This window comes from Poecilia mexicana, unplaced genomic scaffold (assembly GCF_051168715.1).
Source record: "Poecilia mexicana isolate PSO_F unplaced genomic scaffold, ASM5116871v1 scaffold_2, whole genome shotgun sequence".
NCBI classification, from domain to species: Eukaryota; Metazoa; Chordata; class Actinopteri; order Cyprinodontiformes; family Poeciliidae; genus Poecilia; species Poecilia mexicana.
The window spans coordinates 8,771,195-8,790,226 of NW_028263371.1; the positions used below are offsets into that span (position 1 = coordinate 8,771,195).

Sequence of the window (19,032 nt, forward strand, 5' to 3'; positions counted from 1 at the left end):
TAAGAGAAAATAAAGTAAAAAATGATATGAGAATAAAGTCGTAATGTTTTGAGATTGGACATTACAAACATGTTATTATCAGCAGCAGATGTGTTAACAGGTTAAGTTTTTCCTTATCTGTAAGACTTATAGCTAAGTATAACTTCACAAGATGCTCAAAGTTCCTCACTTTGCTGCAGTCATAAAACTGATTGTTTTGCGTCTCAGTTCTCACAATATTATGACTTTATTGTCGTAATTTTAAAACCTTATTTTCGTAATCCTTTTTTTCTGTTGTAAAAAGCTTACTGTTCAAGTCACTCTAAAGTTTTGCTTTCTCTTTACTTCAGGATGATTCTGACACGCTTCGTTTTCCTTCTGCGGTTACTCAGGACTATAGACAAAGACAAAAGGGCCTTTTTGCAATAAAAAAATACATAAATAAATATAGCAGCAGTGTAAATGTTGCTTGATACATCTGAAATTTTAGTTTTATTTCACAAAGTTAGATGTATTTTTCCTGTTGCATTTTTCTTCAGTTTTTGTCCTTTTTTTATCCAAATTGAGTGTTTCAGATCAGAGAACAAATTTTATTATCAGACAAAGAAAACCTGAGTTAATATGACCAACATTTCTTGAAACATGGTTCCATTTACTCAACACTTTCCAAACCTGGTGGAGCTCCAGCAAAGAAAACAGGACGTGAACAACGCCTCAGCCAAACGTCAGCGACTTTGTAAAATCAGATCCAATCATTTCAAACTTCAGAGTCCACGCTTCCAGCAAGCAATCATTTCTCAATTACCGAGGGTCCAGACCCTCTGAGCGAAGCAAAGCGTAGATCAAGGGGCTGCTTTTTAATACGAAAAGTAAAAACACACACATCAAAAAAAGTTTGATTTTGTTTCATCAGTTCATAAAATGTTTTCTTGGGGATCGTGACGATTTTTTCTTTTTGAGTAGAAAAGCTTTCAATTTGGGCCTTTGTGTTCTTTTTGCTCTGCAGTGTTTCTTTTCTTGGCACCCCCCCATTTTATCTAGTCCCTTTGACTCATGAACTTTGACCCTTGCTAGGCCTGCAGTGCTTCAGCTCTCGCTCTGGGATCTTCTCCGACCTCCTGGATGAATCATTGATGCGCCTTGCAGTCGTTTTAGTTGGTCAACAACAAAAACTTACTCATGAATTTATAGCCTCTCACAGGCTGACAGATGTCACTCAGTTTGTGCCTCATATGATCTTTTCTTTGTGAAAATAAACCCATCTTTCCTCAGCTGAGACAAAGATGGGTTTGTAACTCTGATGGCTTACTGAAACACTTATGGCGGATTCAAAGAACCTCATTTCCAAAAATCCAATCAATCTCTTTGACCTGAATCAGGTGCAGTTTTTTCACTCGTCTGAAATGTGTTGTCCTTATCGTGTTTTTCTTTTTCTGCGACAAACTTGACAAAAGTATCTGTCAGTGTGCTGAGGAAATGTTAGAGAAACTCAACATGAAACTCAAACAGAATTTATTTTTTATGGATTCACAAAAAGAAATTAGACACAACCAGGTTGTTTTCTTAAACCTTTTAAACCGTGTACAGTTTGGCGACCTCTTGACAAATGCTTAAAGTTTAAAGTGAGAATTAAACATATAAAAAATGACACTATGTTAAGTTTCAACCATGTGCACCAGAAATAATAATCTGCCCCTTCACCCGCCTGCCATTACCATTTTAATGTTTAATACTTTATTTATCATAGTTACATTGTACACGCCACATTCAAACACTCAGGATAAAACACACAAACTGTTTTCTGTCTCTCTCTTTTTTTTTTTTTTTTTGTGGAAATCCTCGACGGTTCAATTCTTATAGCACAACATTATAAAAATGGTTCTATATTTTTTACATCATCTTGCTTCTGTAAATAAATATGATCCCTGACTCAAACTCCAGACAGAATGAAATAAATACATAGAAGAGAATTATTGGTGTTATTTACATCACAATGTTACGGTTCAGATGTCGTTGAACTGGATATAAAACCTTCACCAGAAAGTCTTTTCATCAAATTTAACATCTTCACTTGGTGATGCATTCTGCTTAACATGATCCAATAGAAAAAAAAAAGAAAAGAACAGTGTGGGTGCATAGAAAACGGCTGTGCAATCGTAGTAAGTGAGAGTTACATTCACCTTAAAAGATACACCAAATACATTTTCATAAAAGAAAGTCTTTTTTTTACTTTTAGCAGTGATAGTGAATCTTTCACTGATTGGGCACACAGAAATTCATAAAATTAACATAAGCACTACATGGACTGCATGAAGATCAAATTATATGCGAGCGACAACAAAATACTTTAAATTTACTTATATTTCTTTTCCATCTAAAGCAAAAATGTTTGTAAAAATGGATTGAATGTAGCCATTTGTGTATAAAAGTAACATAAAGCTTTAAAAATTGTCAATGCAGAACCCAACTGATGCAAAATGTTTATCATATTTATTTATTTATTTTCCTCGTATTATTTGGCATCGATTATTTCAAATCACACTCATTTCAACACAACCACAGAGTCTTTTGGAAAAAATGAACGCGGCCCTCTTCAGCACGGCTCCCTCGGCGTGACGCGCTTTTACTACCAGCATCAAGTACAACGATTCATTTGTCTCGAGTGAACACCTCAGTCCGGCTGCTCTCATAACCTCTGAGAAAATAAGAGACGTGCTTGCTGCACTCGCTCTCGAAGCCATCGTGTACCATGAGTAAATGTCCGCTGGTGCAAACAAACCCCCGAACCCCCCCAGGCCTCATGATGACAGCAGCAGTGAAGAAGGTCTGATGTTGGACATGTGCTCATCCAAAACGTCAGTAAAAACATGCTGCCCAGTCACGCTCACTTCAAATCGTTAAATCATAAGCAATAAATATTACATTAAACATGGTATGCTTATCTTGTGATTCCTTTTAGAAGTGATCTAAATGGGGTGTTTCTTTTTTCTTTTTTTTTTGCATATTTTCCCCCTTTAGGTTACCATCGGTGCACGGTCTTTAGAAAGCTGAGAGTTTTGTGCTAAAAACAAAACAAAATGTCGTCTTCAGACGCTGGTTTCATCTCCCTCCTGTGGGTACGAGCGACGCTGCGCCTGATCCTCCAGACTGATGTCCTCCGTCGTGGTGCTGCCCCTGCTGGTGGCGCCTCTCTGAGGCGGGAAGGTGAACTGCAAGGCCTGTCTGTTTTTGGCGGACCTGGCGTTGCCCGTCCCGTTGCTGTAGGATACCACCAGCCTGCGGCTCTCCTCGGGCGCGGCCGAGCGGGGCGGGTGGCAGTTGGCCCTGTTGGCGCGGGGCGAGTCATTGCTCGGGTCGCTGGCGTTGTTGTCCTGAAGGTCGGTCAGGTTCCCGGTGGCGATGCTGCCGCTCTTGACGTGCGGCGTCTGGCTGTGGGTGTGGCGGTATTCCTCGTCGATGTCCTTCCCCAGCTTCCACCTCTTCCACTTTTTCAGCATCTCGGACTGAACCTGAGAGGCGATTGGAGTGGAGAAGCGCAAAGGGGCGCAGACGACAAGCAGCACTTCGTTAGATGAAGGACGGCTGGCCAACGACTGCGTGTAAAAGCTTAGATTTGTAGATGGCTATTGTTGCGGCACAACTTCTATTCAAGATCAAAAATGAAATGGCTTTTAGCTTTACAAACGAAACAGTAAGTGGTTCAAGCGGAAATATCAAGCACTGCAACAACGGCGAGGATCAAACTAGAGTGTTCCTGGCATGAAAGCAAGAGCGCCTCACCTCTTTGTTGACGAAGCAATACAGTATGGCAACCAGCAGGCCCTGCAATGAAAGTCGGACGTTTAATCTGAACAGTTTTCTATTATTTTAAAGAAATAGCTAAAACAAGCAATATTCCTGCTTCCTCAGTCTGCTGCTGTGAGTAGTTTTCAGTCGTTCTCGCCGCAACTTCACTCAACCAGCCCTGGGAAGTAATTGAAGGAGTCATAGTGTTGGCATGATTAAATCATGCTAATCGAGACGTAATCAGCTGAGGAACGTCGGACCCTAAACAGTCAGAGCGTTTCCATGTCACACAGGCGTAACAACGCTGTGCCAAGTGGTTGTGTAACAAATTGGACCAGAGAGCGGAAGCAGATTTAAACATTGCTCTTCAGCTCTTTGAAGTTTACTGAAGTGCTACACCGGTTTAAGGGTTGAATTGATCTGTTTCACCCAGATAAATCAAGTGAAAGCTGGAAATGTGAGTTTGACAAGTAAAACCACAAGTGCAAATTTATGGCCAGTGTGGCAAAGTAAAAGGCTTTTTCCAACTTCAAATAGATTTTGCAGTAAAAAAAAGTGGAAGAAATACCATCTTCCGAGTTCTTCGAAAAGGCTACAAATACAGACGCTTCTCACTGAATTGAATCTCACCCAGAAGTTTATTATATTTTAGTAATTTATTTAGACTCGTTGAAAAGAGTCACGAGTTTCAATCGCTTATTTATTTGATTTGGATGAACATGGCTTCCACGTAAACTCATACATAGTTTCTCTGAAACATTTAATTTCACACAAGAGAATTTAAACCTGGAAATGTTCTGAGTTCTTTTAGAGAAGCGTTCAGGCGCCCTGCTGAGGTGTTCAGGAAGCCTCTGCTGCTTCAACAGCAGCTATCAGTACGTCTGCATCGCTGGGTCTCGACAATACTCCATCGATTCTCAATGGGGATTAAATCAACTCTGTTGACCAATCAGGCACAGTGAAATCATGATAATTAAAACAAATATTGACACTTTTGGAAGTGTGAGTAGGTCAAAGTGCTGATGGTAAAAGATTTAATCATCTCCGTTAAGACTGTCAGCTCAGGGAAGCATGAAATGCTCGAAAACTTCCTTGAAGACATCTGCAGTGATTTATTACTTGTGGACCGTTTGGTTCTGTGTCTCCCTGCTCCTCGTCCAGTGAGACTTGAACACAATAAATGCAACATTCTCAGCCCTGACTCAAGCTGCAGTCCATGTCTTCGACAGCTGCGTCAAACTCTGCAAGGTGTTTTATTTATTTATTTTTTTCTAAATCACCTCCAGGCTGCGGTTTTCTCCTGCTGCACCTTTTCCTACCACATTATTCTATCAACTCTACTCTCCGTTAAAATGCTTGGCTACAGCAGTCCGTGAACCACCATCTTCTTTAATCTTATTTACTTTTTGTGGTTTGCCTTGTGCAAGACGCCTTTTATGTCACACAAGCGGTTAGCAAAGCAACATTTTTGCATTTGTCACGTCATATTTGCATTTTTAGAGCTGCTGAATCTATTGTTCATCATCAGTGAGTTTTATTTTTTTTAATTGAATTGCTTAAATAAAATAAGCTAATTAATTAAATGAATTAAGATGCGCTTGTTAGTGAAAAATAATTGAATGTGCAACAACATATGCATGTTGATTAGACGGCTGGCTTTTGAACGTGCAGATAGGGCAAAGAAAGAAACAATACCTTGTTTGTTATTCTTATAAAGGGTATAAACAGCTAAAGCATGGGATTCGTAGTGCTAATATATTGTAGAAGTAAAAGTTGTGAGTTCAGACCTGGAAGGAGTTGAACAGGAGGTCACAGAAGAGCCGAATGAGGCGAAGCATGGAGCCCTTCGGGACGGACTCGTCGATGACGAAGGTGAAGAGGATGGCGTGAATGCCGAGCAGCGGGATGAGAGTCAGCGTGGATTTCGCCAGCCTGCGAAACAACAAAAAAAAAAAACACAAAAAAACATTGAAGACTTTTTAAATGTGACACATAACCAAAAGGTAAACTCTTATTGTAAAATCCAACCACTTCCTCTGCAGAATATTTGGTGTAAAATGAAGATTACAGAGTAAAGCTTTGAAAAAGAAAACAGAAAGTGAAAAATACAATAAGCTGCAGAAAAAAAACAAAAACAAAGGTTGATCAATAAAGGTCCATTTGCAATGCCATTTCCATTTTTAATGCCATCTTCTGTTCAATTAAATTAATGTAATGTAAAATAATCATTGTTTACCAATCCCCAGGCAGTTGTGATTGTCTTAATGTGTGTCACAGAACATAGACCCAATGAATTATTCTGAATATATGAGACAGAGTTACCTTCTCTGCAGAGATGCTGAAAAGCATCTTCACTTCCTTTCATTAAATATTTCCACCAAGGTTGTCTGATTCATCAGCATATTTGAATTTAAGCTCAACGATGCTATTTACCACAGGTGGCTGCATTTTGCTCTCAAACAGACATGAAACTTCTGTAGAGAAACTCAAGGTTATCAGTAAATATGATCTACAGAAGGGGATATAGACTGGGAGACGATTGAAATAAACTACTAGGGCTGTTGAACCAGTAAGGTCAGTGTCCCGTCACAAAGCTTCACCTTTGGTTCAGGATAGACCAAGTTTGTCTACTAGAGCTTTTTTCAGGGTGGATTTTTACCTGTTTTTGTCAGTTTTGGTACTGGAAATGTACCTTTAAGATTTACTCTCTTTTTAAAATTCTTCATGTCATCAACTTTCAACAGTACCTTCATTTACTGATTCATTTTCAATAAAAGGGCACTGTCTCACCTGAATTTGTAGTCAGTGTATCTCATCTGATGAGCCCTGAGTTTAGACATCAGGATTTTAATTATTCGGATGAAGATGAAGAAGTTAATCTGAAATAGTCACAGAAAAACATCCAGGGAAACAATTTAGAAACTGAGGAAAGAAATTCATGGAAAAACAAGGTTGACATTTTGAAGCTGCAGTAGATATTTTTTTGTAAAGGTTCTGCACATAAAAACGCATCACTCTGTCGTGAGAATTTTCTTCTTCTCCTGATGGGGCGGGAGTATCTGAACATGGAGGGGTATTTGCCTCCAAAATAAAAGCTTTACATTGAGACCTACGCATGGTGATCAAGTTCATGGCCAATTCTGAAGACGCAGATTCTAAAGTTTTCTGTAGACTCTTATTAATACAGCACTCAAGTTTTTGCAGTTTGAATTTTGTCACATGGAATCAGCAGTAAATCAGCATGAACTGCTCTTCACATCAGCAAACATCCACGTATGAAAGTCTTGAATTCATGACCAGCAATTATTTTGCATTCATTTATTGATGCTTTACTGATAAGGTAAGTTCTTTACAAAGTACAGGTGAATGTTTTTGCAAGTCTGTCATGTTTGCACGGTGAGCGCTGGCATCTCATTTCTTGACTCCTGCTATGAGTTTAAAGTTAATCTCGGAGAACCAACAGGTGTCGACGGCACTGACCTAAACGTTTTGCAGTCAGCCTTTCCACCGGTTCTCAGCTTTATCCTGTGAACAGGGCTGCAAGGCACATATCTGCACTAAATCTAAGTGGAAGGATGACTCACGATGCGGAACAGAAGAGGGTCTTGTTATTGCAAACGTTAACAAGAGATTGTTTGGTGAATGACAAAAACAACATTTTCTTTTTTATATGCAAAGTGCACGAGGAGACACTTTTTAAGCAACTTCAAAGAAGAAGGAGTGAGATTACTTTCTTTTCAGGAGAGCTGGGTGAGATTTGTGAAAGCAAACAGGTGGGAGGATTATTCGTTTTCACCCAACATTTCTCTGTTGTGGCATCACCTACAAGGTTAAGGACAAAAGAAAAGGTGTAATTCTGGTTACTTTCAAAGCCCTGTGAGTTTGACAAGCTGCTTAATAGAAAACCAAAGTTTCTTTAAGCACAGCCTTGGTTCTCAGACCTCTCTTCACTCGGGCCGACACAAAAGGTACGCTGATGTTTGTGTTCCCCCTGCACAGTTACCTAGTGTCCTTGTATGTGAGGATTAACTGGGGCCACACTGTCTTAGCACAAACATCAGGAGGCACAGGCTGTTTAGTCAGCTGCTGTTAGAGGAGGTGATGCTGCAGGAACTTTAAAAAAAATAAAATAAAAGGGTTAGGGCTATAATACTAACGCAACAGCTTTTAATTTGAGGAAACGGTGAATTGAGCTAACAAATGCTGCTATTTTGGAAACTGCTGCAGGATTCAGAGTAGAGTAACACAAGGAAAGGAAAGGCTCCCTCTAGTTACTGACCGCATTGCTTTTCATGCAAGTTTTGGTTTTAAAATACTGGATTCATCAATTGTTCACATGTAAACTGGTGAAGGAGGGGAGGCACAGCATAAAGAGAACCAGAGTGACACACACAGACTTACCAGATAAGCAAACAATATGGGAGAACGGATTATCCACCAATACCCCATGTTAATATTCCTCTCCCAGCACCTAAAACACACGCACACACAAATATAATACACTGCAGCTTATTGAGATTCTGTAAACGTTTTATTTTTATTTTTTTATTCTCTACAATATGAATAACCATCTGCCACTAAAAGCTTCAACAATGAAATCTCTTTCACGTTTCGTGTACTTACTCTAGGTTCTCATACAGATATTTCACCGTGATCCATGGCAACACAAATATGAGAGGCGCACCTGAAAATAAGAGCAAGGTCACAAATGATCCGACTCAATCAAAGCAGCCTTTCTGGTCATGAACAGAACTAACATGTATTTATTTAATTATTCTCTAACCGTTTTATTGAGTCGCTGTGCAGCGTTAGACCGCTTCATTATGTAAAAAAATAAACACGTCAAGGTTTTCATCTTACTTGATGAGTACTTTTTGGGTGCCTTATTAGACGATAAATTTGGCTGGAAACCACAGATCAGCCTGGTAAAATGTAAAATAGCCAAAAGTGTTGCTGTTCTAAGAGGAATTAGTTTAGTCCTGGACTACAAATCTTTGTTTATTCTATATAACACACTCATTGTACCACATTTAACATATTGTGTGGAAGTTTGGGGGAATACATACAAAACAAATTTACAGCCATTATACGTCTTACAAAAAAAATCAATCCGAATACTCCATAAAGTGGGATATTGGGAACACACAAACCAATTATTTATCAAATCAAATATACTGAAATTCTGGGACCTTGTAATATTTAAAACTTCACAATTCATGTTGAAGGTCAGAAATCAGAAACTTCCACACAATATACAGGAAATGTTTGGTGACAGAGAGGGTGGTTACAATTTAAGAGGTGAAGGATATTTTAAAAAAACAACATATTAGAAGAACCAGGAAGAGTTTTTGTTTATCTGTGTGTGGAGTAAATGTCTGGAATGGATTGAATGATGAGTTAAAAAAAAGTACAAATGTAAACCAATTTAAAAAACTGATGAAAACAGAGCTTATTTCAAAATACGATATATAAGATGACTGTTTAATAGTCTATTATGCAATTGATGATATAATAATTGCACATAGTTAAACATCATGTAAAATGGAAACAGGTTGTCTCTTTTTGATGTTCTGAAAGTTAATTGATTATAAATTGACAAGTATGAAAGGGGCAGGACATTATGAGATATTATATCTTCTACCTGCTCCTTTTCGAACAGAAAATATAAAATTTGCAAAAATAATTTGTTTTACATTTTATTTCTTAAGTTTGTTTCATTCTATTTTATTTTGTTTTTCTTTTTTTTTTCTTGATTGTCTTTTCTGTCAGTTCGGAATAAATAAATAAATAAATAAATAAATAAATAAATAAATAAAGAAATAAATAAATAAATAAATAAAACTTTAAAGATCTCTAATTTGGTCAAGGTATCTGTGGGGATCTGCAGCAGTTCCAGCTCTCAGACGCCTGAGGCTACAGAACAACAACTCAGTTACATCATGTCAACCAAATAGATCATTTATATAATTTATTATGGCCATGAGCTGATTTCCCCTCAGCGTTAGACCGGCCCTTCATTTCAGCTGTTGCATTAAGCCAATAAAATGCACAAAACTCACAATATTTAACCAGCTGAGGGAGTTACCAATCATTAATGCACTAATGAACAAATTAAAGGATTAGGTTGTGTCCCTGGATTAGAAATGTAATTCTTATAAGTGTTGCTCCTGGAAACAGTGAACTAAAACGTATAAACCGTACAATCACACAGAATCTCTGTGACATAAAAAGAGGCTGAACTGTAAGGCAAAGAGGACGTTTCTGTTGCATCGCCGTTAAAAGAAAAGCTCTAGCTTATGCGAATGTGATAAAATGTGAACATCTGGGGTATAAAAATTCATCTCATAACTCATTTGTTTTACCTGTCACTAACATATTAATGAAATAAACATCTTGGACTTGTATTAAGCTTTTGTCTTTGGGATTTCTTATTCTGATTTCATTCTGAATGTTACTCTTTCATGTCTTTTTTTCCTTTTACATTTTGTAGATGTTTTAAAACTGAGCATGAAATGATCTCAGACATCTGTCAGCAAAGATGTTTCCTCGCTTCACAACAACTCCGGCATTCTTCTTGTTTTTTTTTTTCTTTCATCTGGTCTGAAGATATAGATGGTTTGCAAAAGGAGCAGATGTGCTTAGTCTCTTACTTTGTCTCAGAAACATGTTTGTATGTCTGCTCCAAAAGCTTTGTGAAAAAAATAAAAATAAAAAAACCTTTCTGTCTTGCTTTTGTAGTGATGAAGTGAATTATTTATGGGATCTTATGAGATTTGGGTGTTTTTACAATAAAGGAAAAAAAACAAACCCAAGAGGGATTATTCACTTGATACCAAGATGTTTAAAATCCTTAGTGGATCTATGAGTTTATCATCACAGCAGACATTTGATTTGGTTTCACTGCTGCTGAGTTTGATCAGAGACATTTAGATCAACAAGGAGCTAAAAAGTTATATACATGTCAGTTTTTCTTCATGTCTTCTTTGACTAAAAGTCTTGTTAGTGTGCTTTTTTTTTTTTTTTTAAATAAAGCCCATGTCATGATAGAGGACATCTTTCATTGAACTCATCTCGCAGCACATCATAGAGGACCTTCTATAAAATACTCACACGAGGACCAAGACAATTCATTCAAAACACAAATGGAGCCATTGCTGTAAACTTTCTGTGACGGATTAGCCAGAATTAAAGGTCATATAATAATGTTAGCAGTGATATTATGTATTTTCCAGGCACACAGAGCCATTTTATGGCTGCAGAACTGCAGCATCGCAGTGAAGATCATCTAACTCTAAATCGAATTCAAGAGCAAAACACCGAGAGGCCGTTTTCAAAACCAGTGGTGTGATCACAGTAAGTAGCTGTGACGGCTTGCTAGCAGGTTAAGCTATCGCAACGCTCCAGACTAACTGGTTTGTACTTAAGTGTCCAACCTTTGCAATAAGCTGCACAGTCACAATATCTAGGTGAGCCCCAATATAAGGAAATCTTTCAACTACATGTCAGGTGTCTAATAAATCTGAGAAGCTGGTAACAAGTTAAACAAAACAGACGACTCTGAAGAGCTCACGCATCTAGCTAAATGCTAACTGACGTTGCATTTGCTGCAGGCAGCGAAGGCAATGGAGGAAAATGAAGTGGACAGGTGGAGAAGGAGGACTTAATTCACTCAGCTCACAGACTGAAAAGCACCCCTATATTTTTATCATCTGACTTCTTTTCCCATCTTTGGTGCTCAGAGGTGCAACTTAATGGCAGCTGAAACTTTCAGAGTAAAACCTTAATTGGTTGCAATTGAATTCAATCAGGAATTTAAAGCAAGAGGCGATTTATTAATGCATATGTTAAGAGAATGTCTGACACAACGTTTCAGAGTCTTTCAATGCCTGTAATTGAATGGATCATAAAACATTTATTTCAGTCTAACTGTTATCCTGATAACTTTGCTATCAGACAGTAGAAGCTGTAAAGTCTCGCTGTCTGTCAGAATGTGTGCCGTGTGAACGTGTCATGGTGTGGGCTCTGACCCCAGCCGATGGCCAAGTAAATGTAGAAGTATTTCTTCTCGCTGAAAACAGTGATGACGAGGAGGCTGTGCAGATAGATGCCTTCCACCAGCAGCCAGTAGTTGTTGGCGATCACGCTGTATTGCATCATCACCATGGCGGCTCGGCACCACATCACGGCCTGAAATGCAACGCGGAGGAGGAGCAGGGGAAAAAAAGCAGAGACACTTGCGTTTTAGGGCACCATGAGCAATCCATCAACATTCAAAACCTCTACATGCAAATTTTATCGTAAACCTTTGTTGAGGTAAAAATATTGGCTTTTTCAAGTAGATATGTTGAAGTGGACTTTAGCTTTTTAGTTAAAAACTGCTGCAAAGTGTTGAGCACTTTCCTAATAAAACTACATCGGACCTAAACAACGAATCTGTGGAAAATGTCATCACTAGAGAGATAGTGTCAGGTATGGAGTTTAAATGGGCCAAAGCCAACACTGCTACCGTATTAAATCAAAAGTTGTTTGACGTTCTCCCTTAAATAGAGCCCATGAGCTGAGATTGCTCTTTCAAAGCAGGTTCGTTTTACACACCTGATGGTATGTTCCTGTTTTGATTAGGTCATGTTCAGATCTTTGGTTGATTGGTTCAGACACAGAACTGTTCCTCTTGAAATGAAACAAATATTTACTAAAGTCCAGGTGAAGAAAAACTGTGCTTTTTTTGTTTTTTAATTTAAATATCAGGGAAGGACTTGAAAGAAGAAAGACAAGGCTGAGTAAACAGATTGCTGTTGATTTGGAACCATAATAGATGCAATATGTCTCAACATACAATCGATATTTAATCGGCTTCTTATTGTGCGACGGCTGCCAAATTTTAAAACACGAACGGGCTGGGAAAGCTAAACACTTATTGTGGAAAAATGTGTAAGTTATATAACAAGTCACTTTTTCCCAGTAGCTGCGCTAGGCTCCGTTTCTGAATATTCTGTATTCGAAACACACCTTATCAGGAACATTTATGCTGCGTTCGGTTTAATTTAGGATTTTGGGAGAAGCACCGAACACGAGTGCAGCATGCGCTACTTAAAAGTTGGAAAGCAAGTGAGATTTGCTCTAAGAACTAGTAGGGATGTTAAGCTACAAGATAACAGTTGAAATTAATCCCCGCTTTTCTCAAAGTGTCGTAGTAATGTCGCTGATTTGAAAAAAAAAAAGAAAAGAAAAAGAAAAGAAAAAGAGTGCCAGCTGGTGATGCTGACGTTCTTACTGGTATGTTGACCCAGGCCTGTGTCTGGGCGTCGCTGCCGCTCTTTGGGTCCAGCATCAGGCTCAGCAGAGCGTCTTTGATCAGAATCGAAACGGCTCTCAGGATGAACGAAGCAAACAGGTTCATGTGGATGTTGTTCCTCATGCAGTGAAGCTTCCTGTGAAGAATTGACCAAGTGGATTATCTCTATCCACTGTAGTTTCCTTCTTTTATTCCCTCTCTCTCTCTTTCCCTCATGCCCCCTATCCATTTTTAGTCTTCTCTGTCATTATTCTTCACTCCTTGGCTTTCTTCTAGTTTTTGGATCGTCACATTTTAACATCAAGTAGAGATAACCTGTGTAAATGCAAACCATGTTTTCAGGTGTTGATTAAAAGTCATTAGAAACATCTTGGTCCAATAGGAAATTATACTGCAAATTAAATTTTTTTTTGTTTCAGTTCGGTTTACAAGCTTATGCAAGGTTACTAACTAACTAAAACAAAACATGTCTGTCGTAAAAGTCAAATATCACAGCCCCATCTGTAGAAAATCAGCATACAGATGCTACATCTAAAGAGAAACTAAACCCCAAATTAACTTTATTTTGCAGATGAACAGCCTAAATTGATCCTTATCCTAAGTCAGTCTTAAAACACACTTCATTTAATAATGAGGCAGAAATACACAAGGTATACATGTGTTTTCTTGTCAAAAACGCATGCATAAGGAAAAGAAAAAAACAAAATGTGTATATTTCTGCTTTTATTTTTAACTATGTTAGTTTTGGTCCTCCATAAAAACCTTCAAACATTAATTACCTTAACTCATTAAGATAATTCTGCAGAAAGAGTTAAAATTTCTCTGCAGTGATAAAAGAAGATGCCACAAATGCTTGCTGGTATTTGTTCCAGCAGTGGAACGGCTGCATGTTAGCTATAAGGGGCGATTTCTTTTCCACATAGTTCCATCCGGCTGGTTTGGAAAACCATTTATCCTTAAAAAATGTATTTACTCAGGGTTTCTTTGCCTGTTGTTAAAAGTTACTTGGCAATCTTGTGAAACAACAAAAGAAAAAAAGAAAAAAGAAGTAATTTGTAGAGGGAAAAACTACTTTTCACAATTTATTTTTGCCTTTTCATCGTCTTGTACCGGTTTAATTCTTGAATTGTTTCATTTCCATTTAACCTCTTCAATATCTATATCATGTGTTTGTTTTTTTTATTATTAAATTTATTTTTCAATTGCTTTCTTATTTCCCCAGATTTCTACCTTGGAACTCCACTTCTTTCTTTCTTTCTTTCTTTTAGAAATGTATTTTCCCTCTTGTCTTCATCCCAGCGCCTGTTTCTCTCTGTCCTATCCATATCGTACCTGAAGCTGATCAGAATGGCCAGGGCCAGCAGCAGCGCTCCGAGTGACAGAGAGTATCCCACTGTGTACATGATGCGCAGCTTGCTGAGGATGCGGCCATACTGCTGCTGCAAACCCGACTGAAACGCAAACACAGTTACCTTTAAAGCATTTGTGCTCCTCACACACGCTAACACACACACGCACACACACCCCCACACACGCACACCCCCCCCCCCCCACACACACACACACGTGTGTGTGTGTGCGCGCGTCTGTTTGTAATACCTTGTGGGGACTATTTTCCTGACATATACTACGTTGTGGGGACCAATTGCTCCTTGTGGTCCCCACAAGGGGAAACCCTGTTTTTGGGTCAGGGGTCAGAGTTAGGGCTAAGGTATGAATTGAGTTTTGGTTAGGGTTAGGTATGTGATGGTTAGGGTTAGGAAAAGGGTAAAGGTAAGGTTTAGGCTGTAGAAATGAATGGAAGTCAATGGAAAGTCCCCACAAAGATAGCAACACACACAGACACGCACACGCACACACACACACACACACACACACACACACACACACACACACACACACACACACACACACACACACACACACACACACACACACACACACAAAAAGGCCTCTGTGTGGACAGATGGGAAGATTTTACTACATTCTGCCTTTCTAGATTGTGTCAGAGTTAAAGAATCACCCGACCATCTGCCACACGTTCAGAGCTAAATATTCCCAAAGATTTCACGCACCTCGCTGGGATCGTCGTCACATTCGCTGGTGTTCTTTTGTCCCCACTTGCCGTCTTCGTTGCAGACCCTGTAGACCAAACCCCGCTGAACTGTTCACAAAGACACAGGACATGTGAGGCTGGGTTCAACCGTTCATAAAGAAAGAAAGAAAAAAAATTATTCTCAGAATTGCAACAAAATGTCATCATGTGGTAAAGAAACGTCCCCTCCACCTGGAAGCCGTGTTTAGCTCACCTGGACGTCACACTGTTAAGAAAATGATGTTTTGTTTTCACATTGAGTGAGTGGTCCGTTCAAACACTGAGGATTTTCAGTAGAATGGATTTACACTTCATATTTCACGATGGAGTGCGGATGTGTTGCACGACTATTTTTACGTTGTTGACTTTCTGATCACAAACGAACCCTCTAAACCAAGACAGGAGCAACAAAGTCCGTCTTTGCTGTGATGAACTCCTGTAAAAAAAGTCTATTATTATAGTTAATGCTGTCATCATTAATGCTAAGAGTCTCTCTCGACTTCAGTAACATAAATATAAAAATGACTTAATGCTTTAATGGCAGAATGACACTGCTTTGACAGAGTTTACTCTGTCAAAGCAGAGTATCACACGTGTATCACACGATTTCACACGAGACCAAGAAGGATCTGACCTTCGGGGTTTAAGCTGTGGTAAAAATCCATTTCATTTATCTCTCATCCAACAAATTGCAGGTTTCACTTCATTCATTCATTTCTGTCTTTCATTTAATTAAATTGCAAGGGTGCAGGAAGAGCTGGGCTTTTTGTAGTGAATCCTTCTCCTCCATTGAATCCACAGTATCAACGACACTGGATGAGCGCCGCATCCTTGATGTGATTTTCAAAGGAGCTGATGTCAATAAGTTCTGACGGCATCGGACTGAAAAGCCTTTCAAATACATTTGAAAAAAAACAAAAAAAAAACAAACTCTGCTATAAGACTTGAAATATTTTATTTCTATGTTGAACAAAAGAAAGACCTTACATGTACTGGTGTTTTGTTGGTTAGGAAGAGTCGTCCTCCTGTGATGTAATGGGCCACTTAACCTTTCCCTTCATGAGTGTTCGCATAAATCGAGATCTTTTCAAAGCCATTATTCTGCGATGGATGTCAATAACAGTAAAAGCGTTTAAGCTGTTAGAACCCCCCCCCCCCCAAAACATTCCTCTATAAAGGACTAAGATGTGTTTCCACAATTGCAATTTCTAGTTGCAACTTAGTAAACAAGCACACACCGCCCAGACGCCGACTTTGTCTTGTCTTGACATATTCAACCGTTATGAGCGGCGCAGAGATAATGAGAAAACAGCAGCACTGCGCAGCGAGAAATTTCACCCCAGAGAGTGAGTTCAATTTAACAAGGTGGAGCTCCAACACGATGTGATAACAGAGGGGAAATTATCTTTGGAGTTTAATTTTAATTAACTTAAAAAAAAAAAAGAAGCTCGGATCGTAATTAGACGCTGAAACTTCAACGATCGGCATTTTATTACAGTACAAGAATCTGCACAAAGAGTTGAAAAGAGGCAGACGGCACGGCAAATAAAAACCGTCTCTTAGCGACGTAGGTAGCGTCTAGAAAGAGTTTTCACCACCTTGGACGTTTTGACCTATAGATTAATGTCCGGGTTTAAGCTGGAGAAAACATGGGGCGAGTAACTGGATGACAAATCTAAGCGACAACTAGAGGACATGCTTTTATTTATCAATCATGAAGAGGTTTTAGATTGAAAAATGACAAAAAAAAAAAAACCAAAAACAAAAAAACAAACAAAAAACAAAACAAGTGAAAACTGATATCAACAAAATAATGACAACTAAATAAAAATATGTACCATACAATGAGCGATTACACAAAATATTCATCCACCTTTCAAGTAAGTGTTTAGCAGATGCACCTTTGACAACAATCACAAGAGCCGCATGCAGTATGAATTATTCTGTTTCTCTTTTTAGAAATTTAAGAAGCCCTTGCAGACCCAAATAAAAATAATGGTTATTTGGCCTATTTTAAACAGTTCAAAAATATTCCGATGTTTTTTTTTTCTTTAGTCCTGGACTTTGGTGCTGTAACGTGATGTATATATGCTAAACATGAAAGACATTCAGGCGACGGATTAGAGTGCTTACATCAGACAACGTTATGATTCACTGGACGTTGCTCGATAATCTCCAGTTGGAGGTTCAAAATGTTAGATTTTCTCTTGTAGAAGAACGAAAACGCAAGTAGCAGCTGTTCAAACTGACCAAAGCAACAGAAATCACTTTTTAAGTGATACTTGAGAACATTTTGGAAAGTGGAACTTTTGATTTAACTATGTTTAATTAATGGAGAGGGGTAGGAGGCCCAACATCAATAAATAAATGTTGTTGTTGCTTTTTACCAAATTATCAGCGCCACAGTTAGTTACATCTTGACAGACAAAATCAACTTACAGCAGATACTATAAATTCCAGTAAATCTAATGCAGCTCTTTTTTTTTATACAAAGCTATATGTTCTGGCTGCAATTTGCATAAAGGTAAAAAAAATCCCAAAATATTTGTATAATTCCTGGTTTGAATGAGAATCTTTTAACTCTGTGAATTTGCCTTAAAAGATCCGACTTATCTTCTGGTTTCTGAACAAGAAGACGACTCAAACTCAGGTTTGCTCACTTTCAGCGCCTGAAAATACCTCAGTGAATTTATGTTTTAGACAATAACTCATAAAGTCGACCACTGTCTTGGAACCTGCCGTTAATAACTGATTCTTCTAACGTAGAGGCCAATTTCACTGAAAGCTATAACAATGCAGCTTCTCTTATCATCCTGCACACAGAAAATGGTGGTAGCAAGGTTTGAAAACAATATAAAACTCATTCTTATACAAGTGCCAACATTTTTGTTCTTGCTATGTTATGCAGTTTCACTGTGAATCACCTCCTTTTTTTTCTTTTCACAGCCTTACTGACCTTTTCGATGCCATGGCAGGAATGTTGGGCAGGAGACATTTACAGTAGTACCTGGACGCCCATCAGGCCAGCAGGCATACAAATCAAAGGTTCTGTTACACACCAACCCTGCAACACACACACACAGAAAACAGCACATAATTGCTGCTTTGGATGGATGTAAGTCAGACATTAAATTCACCGTCATGAAGTTCAGTCGCTCACCTGTGGCAGGGGGTGTGGAATTGATCTGGCTTGTGCAGTTGTCCTTGTAGTTGCTCCACTTCTCCTTCACAAGCTCCAGAGAGTTAGCAAAGGACACCTGCGACGGAGAGGCTTCGTGAGGCTCCAGCAACACAACAACAGCCCTGTTCTCCCCCCCTCCCTCCTCTCTACGCCGTCTCAGTCTCACTCAGTGGTACCCCAGGATGAGTGGATTAGGGAGGGATTAAAGTTGTGTTTAATTTTATGTGTGAAAGGCAGGGAGGGTATTAGTAACACTGTACCTTAGTGCAGCTGGAGAGCGTAAGCAAGGCCAAGAGGAGACACACCTGGGACATCCCACCGATGCTGGGAAGATGGGGGTCGGCGGGGACCAGAAGAGAGAGGAAACCCACATGAGGCTCGGCCCTATTCCACCCCACGGCCTGCACACGCACACACACACACACACACACACACACACGCACACACACACACACACACACCCACACACACACACACACACAAAATAAAATAGAGAGACAATTTATTTTCTGAGAGTGTGGTGGAGGTGGCTGGAGCTGGACGTTTACGGCACAAACATTTCGCAGCATTAATGTTGAACACATGCTGTTCCGTGTCGGCCTTTAGAAAAACAAAGATGCCCTGGAGCACAATTTACATCCCGACTCATTTCAGTTCAGCGCACAGCTTTTCAGAGAATGCGCAATCCATAACGTG

The 19,032-nt window shown here is 39.0% G+C and overlaps 1 protein-coding gene across 1 annotated transcript; it reads right to left on the reverse strand.

Moving 5' to 3' along the window:
* Positions 1–1,474: 1,474 nt before the first annotated feature.
* Positions 1,475–18,733, reverse strand: LOC148160383 (glucagon receptor-like). Its single transcript, XM_088010181.1, has 13 exons — positions 18,597–18,733; positions 18,316–18,412; positions 18,112–18,219; positions 15,136–15,224; positions 14,393–14,511; positions 13,040–13,196; positions 11,793–11,952; positions 8,389–8,449; positions 8,167–8,236; positions 6,556–6,644; positions 5,553–5,697; positions 3,760–3,801; positions 1,475–3,488 (listed from the first exon to the last, which is right to left on the reverse strand). Exons 1-13 carry the CDS (start codon positions 18,648–18,650, stop codon positions 3,066–3,068), a joined length of 1,614 nt encoding a protein of 537 aa, XP_087866307.1. The 5' UTR covers positions 18,651–18,733; the 3' UTR covers positions 1,475–3,065.
* Between the last annotated feature and the right edge of the window lie 299 nt (positions 18,734–19,032).